General features: G+C 60.7%; 2 protein-coding genes across 2 annotated transcripts; both read right to left on the reverse strand.

Annotated features, from left to right (window-relative positions):
• Positions 1-892: 892 nt before the first annotated feature.
• Positions 893-9,835, reverse strand: MCOLN1 (mucolipin TRP cation channel 1). The gene is made up of 14 exons (XM_079773189.1): positions 9,628-9,835; positions 7,049-7,254; positions 6,122-6,289; positions 5,864-6,029; positions 5,375-5,483; positions 5,034-5,130; positions 4,738-4,837; positions 4,359-4,465; positions 4,085-4,234; positions 3,853-3,954; positions 3,378-3,500; positions 2,754-2,969; positions 1,165-1,310; positions 893-1,091 (listed from the first exon to the last, which is right to left on the reverse strand). The coding sequence occupies exons 1-14, from the start codon at positions 9,656-9,658 to the stop codon at positions 1,055-1,057; spliced, it is 1,758 nt and encodes a 585-aa protein (XP_079629315.1). The 5' UTR covers positions 9,659-9,835; the 3' UTR covers positions 893-1,054.
• Positions 9,836-11,434: 1,599 nt separating this feature from the next.
• ZNF358 (zinc finger protein 358) lies at positions 11,435-15,036 on the reverse strand. Its single transcript, XM_079772349.1, has 3 exons — positions 14,868-15,036; positions 13,409-13,514; positions 11,435-13,176 (listed from the first exon to the last, which is right to left on the reverse strand). The coding sequence occupies exons 2-3, from the start codon at positions 13,479-13,481 to the stop codon at positions 11,471-11,473; spliced, it is 1,779 nt and encodes a 592-aa protein (XP_079628475.1). The 5' UTR covers positions 13,482-13,514; positions 14,868-15,036; the 3' UTR covers positions 11,435-11,470.
• Positions 15,037-15,322: the final 286 nt, after the last annotated feature.

Here is a 15,322-nt window from a genome sequence, read left to right on the forward strand (position 1 = left end):
GTCGGGGAAGATGCCTGGCTTCTGGCTCAAGCCTGCCCCGGGGAAGACCCAGGGGCTGGGGCGCGTGGGGGGGTCCTGGAGGATGCCGAGGTCTTGGAAGGGTCCTGGGACTCTCCGAGCGAGTGGGCTCCCAAGATGTTACGGCTGATGCTGGAGGTTTACTGCAACGTAATAAAGTTATAGGGTCTCTGCCGGTGCGGGGCATCGCTGGGACTCGATGCTGGCGCCATTGCTGGGGACGCTGGGATTACCGGGGACCGTGAGAAATACTGAGAACTTCTGAGGAACACAGAACTATTACCGGGGAGACCGGGAGCTGGTGTGCACGTCCCTGGGGTCGTTCCAGTATGAGAGCGCCCGGCTCCTTGGAAGATACCGAGGAATGCTGGAATCTTACCGGGACTTTACTGAGGCTGAGAATGCTTCTGGCTTCGCTAGAGTATTAATGGGAATTTAAGGTAATTGGACCCTCGAGACATTACCTGGAAAACTCAGGGCGGGGTGGGCGGATGGGACTAGTCCCCTTCCACTTTAGGGAACGCCTGGCTACCGGTGCGGAAACCGGGGATGAACGCATCAGGAAGTCGGGGGCTACCAGGAATCGGCGGACAGATCTTGGGAAAGCCGAGGACTCGCTCACAACCCCCGAAGCGGGTGATGGAAACCCGGACGCACCCAGAGGCCGCAGCCGGGATGCACTCAGCGCTCACACCGCTAGTCTCTCCTCCCACCCCCAGCACGGCCCCTTTAAGTTATTCGCCGGAGGCGCGAAGCCCCGCCATGTTTGGAAGGTCGCGAGGAGCCTGCCATGCTGAGTGTGGCGACGCCTTAAAGGGGCTGAAGACGAGTGGGCTCTTGGAATGCACCTACCGCTAGAAATGCGAACAAAACGTGTATTTCCCCTTTTTATTTAACATCCACCCTACGCCTGTCCGGCCCAATGGCCCATGCCTTCACAGGGTGCCGGAGAGCCAGTCCTTAAAAGCAAACCCTAAAAACAGCCAGCCACGGCCCCCCGCAGTCCTGGGCTCCTGTCCGGGCGTTGTGGTCCGGGTTAGTTCACCAGCAGCGGTCGCTCCTCCGAGGCGTCCCTGGAGGAGAGCAGTGTCAAGGGCAGGCAGGCGGCAGTCCCCCGCAGCCCTCCCCGTTCCCAGGGGATCGAACCTGCTCCTGCTCCTGCTCCGGCCGCAGCAGCACAGGCTGCAGGCCGAGCCGCTCCCGCGGCGGAACTTGCCGGAGGTGGGGCTGTCCTGGCACTGCGCGATGTAGGCCTGGAGCTCGCTGGGCTCCATGCCCGTGCCGCCGGGGTGCTGCGGAGGGGTGCGGGGTGGCCAGCGTGAAAGGGGCCCCTTGAATCTGCCCTCCCCCGCCACCTGGGTCTCCTTGCTGTTCCGAGCGGGCTCCCCCCTCTGGGCCCTTGTGCGTCATGGTTGGACTCCAGGAAGACCTTCCCCGACTCCTGGATGCGTGGGATGTGTGACCCCGCATCTGGGTCAGGTGGCGCCCCATCTACTCCTCAGTGGGCGATCACCGCAGCTTTCAGCGAGCCCAGCCTTTGCCCTCCCACCTCGGGAAGAAGCCACCATCTCTCCCCCACGTTCTTTCAGGCTACGTGGCCTTTGCTCCAGGTGCCCCTCCCCCCTGGTGCTCCCTCACTTGGGATCCCACCTCTCAATCTAGAGCTTTATGACGGAAAGGTTTGATTCTAGGATGTCCAATCTGGAAGCCGCTAGCCAATGGGCTCCTGGGCACTTGATATGTGGATGGTGTGAGTGAGGAACTGAATTTTGGAATTGAATTTCATTTTAATTAAAATCAAAATTTAAATAGTCCCATGAGTTAGAGACTCGTATGGAACGGCAGGTTGTAGAAACTGCCCTCCCTCCTAGCTCTCACAGCAGTGATCGTACTTCTGCTCGTGCACTCTCCGTCCTGCCCGCTGGCCCTGGACAGACTGTGCACACCTCCCCTGTTTCCCAGGTGCCTGGCCCCGCACAGGGCTTGGCTCACAACAGGCCCTAGGACATGTCGGCTAAAAGAGTGCTGCCTGCCCTGGCTGGTTTGGCTCGGGGGATGGAGAGTTGGCCTGCGGACTGAAGGGTCCCAGGTTCGATTCCAGTCAAGGGCACATGCCTGGGTTGTGGGCTCCGTCCCCAGTGGGGGGAGTGCAGGAGGCAGCCAATCAGTGATTCTCTCTCATCACTGATGTTTCTATCTCTCTCCCTCTCTGAAATCAATAAAAACATATTAAAAAGAATGCTGCCTACCTGCCACCCGCACATTCTGCTCTCACCCTTTTCTCTCCCCCAACCTCCAGTCTACAGGACAACTACAGTTCCCCTGCCTGCCACCCCACAGGGCAGAGGTTAGGAGCAAAGCTTCCTGGGTTGAGCCTGGTTTCACCACTCAGTTGCTCACCTTGATAAGTCACTGAAACTCTACGACCTGGTGCCCCTATTGGTAAAAGCCGACTCCAGAACCCTACCTGGCCGGAGCTCACCTTGATCAAACTGAGAATGTGGCAGGTAAGCCCATGACATCAGTCCCACCTGTGACCCCTAATTTCGAGCCACCATTTCCTTTGGCTTTCAGAGTCTCCCACGTTCTCTCCCTGGGTCCCTCCCTCCTCACCCCGCCCTGTCCTCTGAGACCCCACTGTGGTGGCCTCCAAGGGACACGGAGCCCAGGTTGGAGCTGCGGGTGATGTGGGTTGGCCCCATGGGGAGGCGAGCTGGAGGGGAGGTGCGGCTGACCTTGATGGCGTCATAGGCGCCGGTGATGAGCGCGATGAAGAGGCTCAGCACCATGTAGATGAAGAGGCTGATGAAGGAGTAAAGGTAGAGCTGGGAGAAGAGCCAGACGAGGCTGCTGCGGCCCTGCTGCGTCTGCATCGCCGCAAACGTCACGAACATGTCATCCCCATTGATGAGCGAGAACAGGCACTCCGACACCATGGACAGCGAGCGGAACTGTGGCCAGGCAGTGAAGTCAATGGGATTGTAGGGACGGAGGGGCTGGGGTGGGGGGGTACTGGGAGTCAGAGGGGACAGCAGAGTACTAGTAGTTACAATGGGGCCATCTGACAATGTCCTAGAGTCAAGGCCAGGGTTACTAGGGGTCAGAGGGACAGTGGGCAGAATATCAGCAGTTACAATGGGGTCATTTAGAGTCATCACGTCAATAAGGTCATAAGGCCAGAGTCAGTGGGCAGAACCGCTGCAGACCTCTTGGTCAAGTACAGAGGGTCACGCAGTGTGGCCAGGTCAGTGGGAGATAAACCAGGGGCTGAGGGCTTGGGACGCAGGCTCGGAGGAAGGGAGCCAGAGAACCTTCCCCTGTGGGCCCTGTGCACCCCCACCAGCCCTGGCTGGTCCTACCTTCACGTGGTAGGGCCCCAACACGATCCAGCCGCAGAAGCAATAGCCCAGGTAGATGACAGCCACACAGCAGCAGAAGCGCATGACGCTGGGCAGGGCCACCCGCAGCGTGGCGATGAGGATCTGCAGCGGGCAGATGGCTGATGAGGGCAGGACCACAACCCTGGTCGTCGGTGCGCACGGGTGAAGCAGGCAGGGCCTGGCTGAGGGCACAGCTGGGGAGCTGAGAAGGGGGAGCCTGGAGCTGAGGGTGCCCTGAAACTGTACTCCGCTGAGGGGGCAGGCTCACATGGTCCCTGCTCAGATTCAGTGACAGGTACGTCTGGGTGGGCAGGTATAGGGCTAAAAGGCTCATGGCGGGTCCTCCGCAGGGGCTGGTGACTGCGCATGTGTATGCATTTGGGAGGTGGGAACTGGGGGACATGTGGCTGCCAACCGGAGGGCGGGCCCGGCCTGCACACCCACACAGGCTTACATTGTACTTGTGGAAGAAGGTCAGGTAGCGGATGACACCAACCCAGACGAGCAGCGTCGAGGTGCCCAGGAGGATGCTGCAGACATCGTAGCTGGCCAAGTTCTAGGGGTGGGAGCAGTGTCAACCACATCTGGCTGGGGAATGTGGCCCCAGGTGGGCATCGGGGGCAGTACAGGGGCCAAGGTCTGGAAGGGGCCGCCGGGGCCCCGGGCGAGGTGTGGGCAGGACCCACCTTAGCTTCAATGCCGATCTTCATGATGGTGCCCGAGACGGTGAGCACGTCACTGGTGACCAGCAGGATGTACCAGCCGTTAACGAATTCCAGCCGCTCCCACAGGCTGATGGCCCGGCCCCGCTGCCGCCACATGAACCCCACAAACTCCTGCAGGAGGCAGGCGGGGTGAGGGCTTTTCCAGGCACGGGAGCCACGTGCCACCCACAGCCCTTACGGCCCCAGAACTGGGCAAGACTGGTTTGGGCACGTGTGACGCTGGGATGGCTCTCACATTCTGCAGCAGGAAGCCACGGAGCAGGGAGCGGGCGCACAGCAGGAAGGAGAGGGAGCAGGTGAGGATCACTACCACGTCAAACAGGAGCCGGAAGCTGTTGTCTCCTGTGGGGAGGGGCCTTGGGTAGAGCCAGGGTAGCTTGGGGCCTTCGGAGGCCAGGGCTGGGGCCGGGCCAGGCCAAGGGGACTGCAGGGCTGGTTTGGGCTGGTCAAGCGGGCTCATGGCTATTCTGAGTTAGAAGCTCAGTCAGTGTGGGTCTGGGGTTCAGGGATCCCTCGGTAGGTCAGGGTCCCTGGTTGATGCTGGTCTGGGGTTTTGAAATCCCTGGGCAGTTCAGGGCCCCTGGTCATCACTGGTCTAGGGTTAGAGGGCTCACCATGCCTGAAGACACTGGGGTGCTTACACTCCTGGATGTGGACCTGGGTCTCCAGGCTGATGGGGACACGTCCGCTGAATGCCTTATTGTCAAACGTGATCTGTGGTGGGATACAGAGTAAGCTGGACAGGCCTGGGCTCCCAGACCTGCATGAAGGATGGTCTGTCTAGCTCCAGGTTCTCATCACCCACATGTGGCCCTCGGCCACGGGTCCCCAGCGCTGGAGCTCAGAAGTCCTGCTCCCACCCCGGATCACGGCTGGGTCCGTGCTCTTACTCTGGACACGGCGGGCTCACCAGGATGCTGAAGGTGTAGCAGTCTGGGATCTCATTGTTGATCAGGCTTTGAAGGTTGATGGTCTTCAGCTGGAAGTGGATGGTGACGTTGATCAGCCTGCGGGGAGGGGTCTGGTGAGGGGGAGGGAGCCCCACTGCTCCCTCGGGCCCCGGAGTGCCAACACTCCTGCCCGACGCTGACTCTGCAGCTGGCAGAGGGAAGTGATCACTCAGCAGGCATCGCCTGGCCCGCCCTGCCCCCACCTTCAGGGAAGTGGCTGCCAGGGGGCCCCAAAACACCTGGCCTCCTGCCTCCCCCACCCTCTGCCCAGCCCTGGGCGACCCCCTCCATCGGGCAGTACTTGTGGAATTTGAGCGTGAGGTTCTTGTAACTGGTGCTGCCATCCAAGAGAGAGAAGTCATCATTGGGGGGCACAAAGGGTCTCTCAGGGGGGTCCACCCGGATGCAATCTGAGGACAGGGAGTCAGGGAAGCGGCACAGGATGGGGGAGGTACAGGCAAGTCTCCCAGAGTCCCTGAGAGACCCCTTCCCTCATTCACTTTGTATTGAACATTTGTTGTTTGTGCCCCGTTTCCCCAGGTTTAGGGCCCAGTATGTCTATTCCCTGCACAGACACTAGGGCCCGGAGCTCTGTAATCCCCTAAATAGTGGATTAATGCTATTAATAACACCTGGCTCTTTCTACATGCCAAGCATTCTTCTAGACACGTTGCATACATCAAATTATTAATACTCAAGACAACCCCGTCTCCTGGATGAGGGTAGAGCTGGGATTTTGATCCCAGCAGCCAGGGACCCCCAATAGCTCAGCCCTGCCTCGTCCACTCACCAGTGACAACCATTGGGTCGATGTCAAAGGTGTCGTTGGCTGGGTCCACGTGGCCGCGGTGGTAGTACCGCTGGCAGAGGGCCAAGGCTGAGCCATTGGCCCAGGGGCTGCCCCCGCCCCGTACATATGCATAGTGGCCCAGCGACACGTTAGGGAGCATCAGGTACTGCAGGCAGAGAAGGGGAGGCCCATCAGCCCCATCACCACCCCCTGCCCACCCGCCCCTGGCTGCCCGCACCTGCCCTTGGCTGCCCGCACCTGGTCCACAGCATAGAAGATCGCCTGGTAGAGCTGCTCCCGCGTGTAGGCCGCGAAGGTGTCGTCCGCCCCGTCAGAGTAGCCCAGAAGGAAGAGGTGGCGGAAGGCAATGGTGTTCTCCTCTCGGAATGTCACTGCCAGCTGGTTGCTGAGCCCAAAAAGGATGAGCTGGTGGGGTGACAGGGGGTTGGCACTGCTGGGATGGGGCCTCCCTCGATGCATGAAAGGAGGAAGAGTAGAGGACCCACTCCATGCCCACCATCTGTTCCCAATGCATAGCACACAGTGGCACTCATACTCACAGGGTAGCAACTAATGTTCATGAAACGTTTACCTCCGAGTGATGCTCGGAGGTTGCAAATGTTCAACTAATGTTCATGAAAAGTTTGCCAACTTCCATGCTGAACCCAGACCTACAGGATAAGTACCACAGTGCTGGGGCCCTTACCAAGGGGAAATCAGAAGCACAGTCACATGTCCAAAGTCACAGCGCCCTAGGGCAGGGGCAGGGCAGGGTCTGATTCATCTTGGGATCACAAGACCCCAGCACAGAGCCTGGCATGGGAAAGGGGGCAACCATCTGTTCAGCCACTGGGGTCAGTTCTCTTTGAGAGTCAACATGGCGCCAGACTGCCTGGGTTCAGGTGCCAGCAAATCCCAGTGCTTGGTTGCCATGTGACTTTGGACAAATCCCTTCACCTTGCTGAGCCTCAGCTGCCTCATCTACAAAATAGGGGCATGTGTGAGGTTCAAGGGAGCTGCTCACATACAGAGCTCAGAGGGTTTGCTGATTTTTACTGCCATTGTTACTGTCATTACTGTCATTATGCTGCTGTGGGGTCAGGACGAGGTTCCGACTCCCAGACTCTCCTTCAAGGAACACAGCGGCCACAGGACCATTCCTGCTGGGCCTCCCACAGGTCTCACCTGGACAGTGACTACCAAGATCTTAACCACTTGCAGCATCAGCTTATAGGGCTTGCGGCCCTTGGCCCGAAACTTGTCACAGGGACTCATAAAGAAGTACTTGAGACGGCGGCGGAGGTCTTCTTCTTCCAGAGAGGCTGGAGGGGCCGGCGAAGGCCCTGCCTGGGTCCCATACCCGAGGCCGGCGGTCAGGAGGGGCTCGGTCTCTGTGGGAATGGAAGAGAGCAGTGGGGACCGAACCCAGGCAGGCTTACCTCCCAAAAGGAAGGCAGATCCCACATCCCAGCCAAGAAAGAATTCTGGGAGATCTAAGAAAACCTGGAAATCTACATTTTATGGCTGTATGCAGCAGTGCTGCTCGGAGGTTGCAAATTCAAGTTTGGGACTCCAAAGGGCCTGAGTTGATACCTGACCCTGATGCTCACTGGCACAGACGGGGCACCCAGACTCTCTGGGCTCAATTTCTCACCTGCAAAATGTGGCAATAGCATCTCTCACAGAAAGTTGAGGATTTGATGCTTACAAAGTCTTTATCGCTGAGGCCGGTTTGGCTCAGTGGATAGAGCGTCGGCCTGCGGACTCAGGGGCCCCAGGTTCGATTCCGGTCGGGGGCATGTACCTTGGTTGCAGGCACATCCCCAGTGGGGGTGTGCAGGAGGCAGCTGATCGATGTTTCTCTCTCATCAATGTTTCTAACTCTCTATCCCTCTCTCTTCCTCTCTGTAAAAAATCAATAAAATATATTTAAAAAAATTTTTTTAAAAAAACAAAGTCTTTATCACAGGGCTGGTAGTGTGACAGAATGTCAGGTGGTAAGAATGCCAGGACATTCCACCATTATTCCTGTTGATGTGTGGAGAGAATGAATCTCTCAGGGTACTCAAGGCTCCTGGGCACAGCCCAACTCCAGACCCCAGGCATGAACATGGGACTCAGCTACATTCTAGTATGTTCTGGAAAAACCCTTCCCACTCATCATGACCTGATCTGTCCAGCTGACGCTCTCACAGCCACAGGCTTGGAGAAGGGAATGCCAACAATCAGGGCGATAAGGGAATGCATTTGCTGAAGACTCACTGTGCGTGGGCAAATGTTAGTACAGCACTGCCCGTATGCCAGCTTGTGAGCGAATATGGCATCTTCATTAAGGCTACCAGCTCTGGAAATCACACAGCCCTAGGACCAAATCCCAGACCTGCCTCTTCCTGGTCGGGGGACCCCAGGCGCCTTCCTAAGTCTCAGTTCCCTCATCTGAAAAGTGGAAAAAGCCTGGGCGCTGGGGCTCAGTGGTTGAGCATCAACCCATGAACTAGGAGTTGGTCTTCCCTTCCCTGCCAGGCACATGCCCGGGTTCCGGGCTCCATCCCCAGTAGGGGGCGTGCAGGAGGCAGCCAATGATTCTCTCTCATCATTGATGTTTCTATCTCTCTCCCCCTCTCCCTTCCTTTCTGAAGTCAATTTTTTTTTAAAGTGGAAATTTAAAAAAGTCTCCCCCTGAGGCTAAAACCCTGAAAATGCTTCCAGAATGGAGTGAGACAACGCAGCTCAGCTCGGCTCTCAATAATTCTTCAGGAGTCCGAGGCTATTCTAAGCTCGGCTTGTTCCCCTCAAGCCCGACCAGCCTGAGAGGAAGGTCCAAGGTTTCAGCAACTGCTGGGGTCACAGCTGGTCACAGCAGCCCAGAACTGTCCCTGACACCCCACCCCCACCCCTACTGGGAGAACCCAGCTTCTTCCCAGGACCTGGCTGCCCCCCTGCCTGGCACTGCCACTAAGATGATTGTGGCCGCTGCCAGAACCCGTTCTGCAGGGACGGCCAGCTCCTGACTGGACCCGTCCCTTAGGAGTTTGGATGCTTTTGCAGTTGTCTACGAGAGCTGGATGGAAGCCAGAGGGTAGGCCGGCCTCTCTAGCGGGGATCACAGCTAACCCCTCCCAGACCCTCCCAGTGAGACACCTTTTAAGTGTAAACAGCTAGCTCTAGAAGGGAAGATCAACACGAAGGGCCTTCCTCCGGGCTCCCCCCGGAGAGGTGGAGACTGAAGAGATTGGAGGCTGGGCACCCAACGCCTGAATTCAGGAAAGCTGAGCTGCCATGGGTTTGGAGCTCTGAAATGGAGTCAGGCGCCTAGGCTCAAGGAGGCAACCCCCGAATCCTCGGCCTGAGTTTAGAGCTGAGCATTCACCTCCCGGATTGGGGAAGGAAATCCTGGGAGTCTCGTGCGGGATGGAGAAACTGGTGCCCGCCGAGTTCCAGCAAAGCTGAGCAGTCGCAACCTAGGCTCAGGATGGGAAGCCCGCCGCCCCGCATCAGAGAGGCTGGCGGAGGCCCGCTCGCTGTGGGAGTCCAGGAACTCTAAGCACAGCCTGGGTCCAGGAAGGGCCGTCGCGAGCCCCGCCACTCCGTGTCGGAGAAGCTGGTGCCCACCCGCCTCCCAGGTTCTAGGCGCCCAAATCTCCACCGCCGAGAGCTGCGAGGTCAGCACGGGAGTTCGGGGAAAGGGAAACCGAGTACTCCGCCGCCCCAAGTCGGGGCAGCCGGCCGGCCGCCCGCCCGCCGCCCGCCGCCCGCGACCTCACCTGAGCCACCCCAGCCCGCGGGGGCTGCCATCCCGGGCGGGGAGCGCCGGACACGGCGGGCGCGGCGGAGCAGCCAGGGCACCAGCGCCCGCCGCTGTCACTGCGGGCTCGTTCCCTCGCGGTGCCGCTTCAAACCCTTGCGCGTCAGCTGACTCGCGCCCCGATCACGTGCCCAGGGCGCCCTGGGAGGCACGTGACAGGATGCGACCCCGGAGCCCTGCGCCGAGCCCACATCTGCCATAGCAATGTGCGCGCGCACCAACGCGGGCGACTGGCCGGCCGAGGGCGGTCGCGCGGCCCTAGCGCCGACGGGCGAGGAAGATGCTGGGACGTGGGCTGGCTCCGTCATGCCTGCGTCGTGCCAGCAGCTTGACTTCCATGTCCGCGATGCCCAGTGATGACCCTACATCTTTCTAAGGGTTGTTTCCCTCCATCCTCCCAGAAATTCCTGATTACTCTCCAATCCTTCCTCTTCGGCCCCTCTCATGACCTATTAGCAAATCCTATTTCACTTCCTAATTATATCCCAAATAGGCCCACTTATTCTCACTTTTATAGCTCTCTGCCCAGAGTCCCCACCATTCCTGGCCTGGACCACTGCAGCAACCTCCTCTCTGATCTTAGACTCCCACGCCTGACCCCTTCCATTACACTCTGCATCCGCAGCCAGACCATCTTCAAAGAATAATTCATACCAGTCCTCCCCCAGAACCTGCCGGCGACTTCCCGTTTCTCTGAGATGACAAACTCCCTACAGCCTTCTGATCCTCCGCCATCTCCTCCCTTAGTTCATCTTTCTTTAAAAAAAAAATTGTATTGACTTCAGAGAGGAAGATAGAAACATCAATGATGAGACAGAGCCCACAACCTGGCATGTGCCCTGACTGGGAATTGAACCATGACCTCCTGGTTCATAGGTCGATGCTCAACCATTGAGCAACACTGGCAGGCCCCTAGTTCATCTTTCAATGGCCCCAGAGCCTTTGAGCACTCTTGCCCTGGAGAATAATGGTTAAGATCACAACGGGGGACGGGGGAGATGGGCAGACAATTCAGGTTAAAATCTAGGCGCTGCCAACAGCCATTTCTTGTCTTCCAAAGAGTCCCTTAAAGTCCATGTGCCTCGGTTTCATCATTTGCCAAATGGGGATGCCCGACCATAGTTGCCTGCTTCATGGAGCTGTTGAGTTAAATGAGAAAATGCAAACGCGTAGCACAAGGCTGGGCAGTGCTGATGAGTAAATCAGTGGACCTTCCATGAGAAAGCTGTCCCTGAACCAAATCAGAAGTCTTATATCCCTTTAGAATGTACCAGGCCATGTAATTGTTAAATGTTTCCAAATTTGGTATCTGTGAGCTCTCAATAGATGTTTATTGCATGCATAAATGAGCAACCTGCTTTGTCCAGTGGTGTACCTATAATGTGGACTTTGAAGGGCAAGGGGTAAGTTAGGGGAACAGACAAGGCAGGACTGCCCCATGGCTTCTGGTCAGCCTCCATTATCAGCCTCCTAATTTCAGCAAACCCCACCATCAGGTAAACCAAAGGGAAGGGATGCTCAGACCGCCTGCAGGGTAAGTCTTCTCCTCACTAAGGCGACCAGGTTTGGGGGAGCAGAGTGGTAACTGCTGGGATGGGGGAAGCTTGGAGGATGTCAGGGGGAGCCAGAACATTAGGATTCCAGGTGCATGGCTGGCTCAGGCCACACCTTCCGCTTCCGAGGAGCTGTGCATTAAGGGGGAGAACACCGAAGAACCATGAAACAGAGCCAGCAGGCAGTGGGAGGATTTTACTAACTGCACAACACAACTTCTCCAGGCCTCCACGGGCGCCGGCATCCCTTCAGCCGTCAGGCCCCAGCAGTGCCCCTCGCTCCTCCACCCTTTCGGGATTCTCACAGGTAGGGAGGGCTGAGCGGTCGTGGGTGGGAGAGCTGGGGTCAGGGCGGGACTCAGGGTTGGGGCTGGGGCTGGGCACAGGATCTGGGTCCGAGCTGTGACCAGATCCGTGGTCAGGGCTGGCCACAAGGTCAGGATTGGCATCGTGACCGGGCTTAGCGTCAGAGGACTTGACCGGATCAGGGGTGAGGGTAGATCCAGAGCCAGGGCCAGGTTTGGGGCTGGGATCGGGGAGGGAGCCCAGCACAGAGCACGGGTCCGTGCCCAGGCCAGAGCTGGGGCCCAGGCCAGAACCAAGCACAGAGGCAGCATCTGAACCCGGGAGGGAGGCCTGCCCAGGCCGCAACATGGAAGCAGGGCTAAGGCCCAGGCCAGCGGCAGCAGCCGTGGCCGCCGCAGCCGCCGCAGCCGCGCCCTCGTGCACCCTCTTGTGCTTGGTGAGGCTGGAAGCTTGGCCGAAGGCCTTGCCGCAGAGCTGGCAGCGGTAGGGGCGCTCTCCGGAATGCACGTGCAAGTGCTGCAGCAGCGCGGAGCTCTGCCCGAAGGCCTTGGAGCAGTGGGGACAGGCGTAAGGCCGCTCGCCGGTGTGGATGCGCAGGTGATGCTGCAGGTTGGAGCTCTGGCCGAAAGCCTTGCCGCAGTGGGGACAGCGGTAGGGGCGCTCGGCCGTGTGCGTGCGCTGGTGCTGCAGCAGCGCCGAGCTCTGCCCGAAGGCCTTGCCGCACTGAGGGCACGGGTAGGGCCGCTCGCCCGTGTGCGTGCGCAGGTGCTTCAGCAGCGCCGAGCCCTGCCCGAAGCCCTTGGCGCACACCGGGCACTTGTGCGGCCGCGGGCCGCCGTGCGTGCGTAGGTGCTGCGCCAGCAGGGAGCCGTGCCCGAAGGCCTTGCCGCACACCGGGCAGTGGTGGGGCTTCTCGCCGCTGTGGCTGCTGCGGTGCTTCAGCAGCGTGGAGCGCCAGCCGAAGGCCTTGCCGCACGCCGCGCACTGGTAGGGCCGTGCGCCCGTGTGGATGCCCCGGTGCTGGGCCAGCGTGGCGCCATGGCTGAACGACTTGCCGCAGTCGGGGCAGCGGTAGGGCTTCTCGCCGCTGTGGGTGCGGCGGTGCTGGCTCAGCCCCGAACTGCGCCGGAAGGCTCGCCCACAATCGGGGCAGGAGAAGGGCCGGGGAGGGCTGGCGGGGGCCGGGATCACCGCCTGGCTGGTGGCCAGGCCTTCCGGGGTGGCAGGACGGCTGGATGAGAGGGGGTCCAGGTCTGGGGCTTCCGGGGGACTGAGGGTGTCGCTGTTAGGGTCAAGAATCAGGGGCACAGGGCCAATGACGTCTGGATCGAGATCAAAACTTGAAGACATGGGGTCGAGATCTTGGGGATCCGTGGCACGGGTCCCCAAGATGGAGCCTGGAGTTTCCGCATCAGGGTCCAGATCATCAGAGACGGGCTCTGGATCTTCATAGCCGGGGTCCACGTCTTCAGAGGCAGCGTTGAGGTCTTCCAGGTCGGGCTCTGGGTCTTCGGGGCTGGGGTCCGGGTCTTCCGAGTCTGAGCCAAGCTCTTCATAAGCAGGCCTTGGGCCTTTGTGGCCTGGATTCCTGACCAGGACCGAGCGCCGCATCCCAGGTGTGGAGGTGCCAGCTGCTTCCAGGGCAGGATCTGTAGGGCGAGGACAGGGTGGGCAGAGGTAGGTTCTGGGGAGCAGGGGGTCTCTTTTGGAGCCTGGGCAGGGATGGGATAGGTGGCCAAGCTGTGCCCCCAAACCCACTTCTGGGCATACACACGGATCCTTCTTGTTCTAGACCGCAGGCAGACTTGTGACTCGCCCTAGCCAGGGCAAGAGGAGAGACCCTGGTGGGACATGGGGGCCCCTCCCTTCTCAGCCTCACACCTGGACGGAAGTCATGGGATCTGGCACTGGAGGTCTCCAGTACCCAACTCCATGGCTCTGCCCCTCTCTCCATCCTGGACTCCTCCTCTTGTGGGAAGCTTGGGTCCTGCAGAGAGAGAGTCCTAGGTTCCTACCCCTCGTGGGGAAGAGGGTGGGTGTCCGGGATCCTGTGCTTGCTTCTAAGTCCACGGCCTGAATTCTTGTCCCATAGTCGGAGGTGGCCTATTTGGGGGTTTCTGGTAGAGTGGGGGACCTCTGGCTCAAGTACTAGAGATAAAGCATCCTGAACTTAGAAGCCTATATCTGGGGGATGAAGAAGGGGGTGAGGGGGACAAACATCTGGCAGTGCTCGGGGGCCCTGGGGAGTGCAGGGGCACCTGGCTCACTTCCTGGGGGAAGAGACGGCCTGAATACCAAGCCGCACAGTTCCGGAACACCTGTGTTCTCGAATGCCAGTTCCTAAAGCTAGAGTGGGAGGTGGGGAATAACATGGGGGGTGGGGTGGGAGTGGAGGGAGACCATGGATCCCATAGAGGGGGTACCTGTTGCCCAACTGGATAGAAGATTCTGAATTCTAACCGCTAGCTGGGGGCTGGGCAGAAATAATACCCGTGGCCCCTCTGGGTGACTGGGGGACCCCTGAGCCGACTCGGAGGAAGAGGAGACTCCTGAGTGCCTGGCGGCATGGCTGGGGTATGGGGCAGTGCGTCAGGGCACTGCTGTCCCTTCGTGGAGGAGAGATCCTGAATTCCAGGCTGGCGGTAGGGGAAGGGGTGGAGAAACAGCAGCTGGGACCCCGCCGGGAGCAGGGGGAGCTCAGGACGACCTGAGGGAGGTGACGCCGTAAGCTCCCCACCCACGGCTGGGTGCTGGGGGGAACCTCTCCTGGCCATAACCCATGGCTGGGGGTGGGTAAACAAATGGGGGTGCGGAGTGCCTAGGTCACCTCCTCTACCCAGAGCCCCAGGTTGGAAGGTGGGGGCGGAGCGGGGGACAACGCCTAGGTCCCTCCTGGGTTCCTGGATCGCTTCCCAGGGAAGTGGCTCCCAGACTGGGGTGAGAGTGAGAGGGACAATGACCGGGTCCTGGGGGAGAGGCCTCCAGAACGCCCAGCTCGGGGCGCGGAGAACAATGCCGGGGCCCCGCTGGGTTTCTGGGCAGAGGGTCTGGATCGCCTCTAGAGGAGGGGCGTCCTGACTCCCGGCCCACAGCTGGGCGCCCCCATCCTTCCCTTCCGAAGGCGCCCCGCTCGGCCGGGCCCTCCCTGGGCCGCAGCGCCGGTCTGGGCGCGCTAGGCCCGGGGGCGGCCGGCCCCTCGCTCGGCGCCACGACCCCGCTCTCCCGGCCTCGGCGGCGGTGTGCGCCGCGGGGGCGCCCCCCTGGGCCGCCCCCCGCACCGGGGCCCCCAGCCCCCTCCGCCCGGGCCCTCGTCCGCCGACCCGCTCGCGGGGACACTCACCCGGCGCCCCTCGCCCCTGCCCGGCCCGCCGCTCCCGCCGGCGCCCCGGGGGCCCGCAGCCAGCGCCCCGCCCGCAAGCCCCGCCGGCGGCCCCTTCGGCCCAGCGGCCCCGCCAGGCGCTCCCGGGGATGGAGGGGGGCCGGCCGAGGGCCGCAGCGGGAGCTGCTGGGACTTGTAGTTCTCCCGCGCCCGCCCGGCCTGAGCCTTCGCCGCCCCCGCCCCCGCCCCCGCCCCCGCCCCCGCCCCCGCCCCCGCCAGCCTTTGTCCCGACCCGGCCCGGCCGCCTGCCCAGCCCGGGGCCCGCGCTCTCCTGCGCCGGCCTCCCGCCCAGTCTCTACCGCTGCCTCCCCTGCCCCTGCCCCTGCCCCTGCCCCTGCCCCTGCCCCTGCCCCTGCCCCTGCCTCTTTCTCCATCTCCGTCCCTGTGGGCCTCCGCCCGGCTCTCTCTCCCTCCTA

The sequence above is a fragment of the Cnephaeus nilssonii genome (genome assembly GCF_951640355.1).
Source record: "Cnephaeus nilssonii genome assembly, chromosome: 5".
Taxonomy (NCBI): Eukaryota; Metazoa; Chordata; class Mammalia; order Chiroptera; family Vespertilionidae; genus Cnephaeus; species Cnephaeus nilssonii.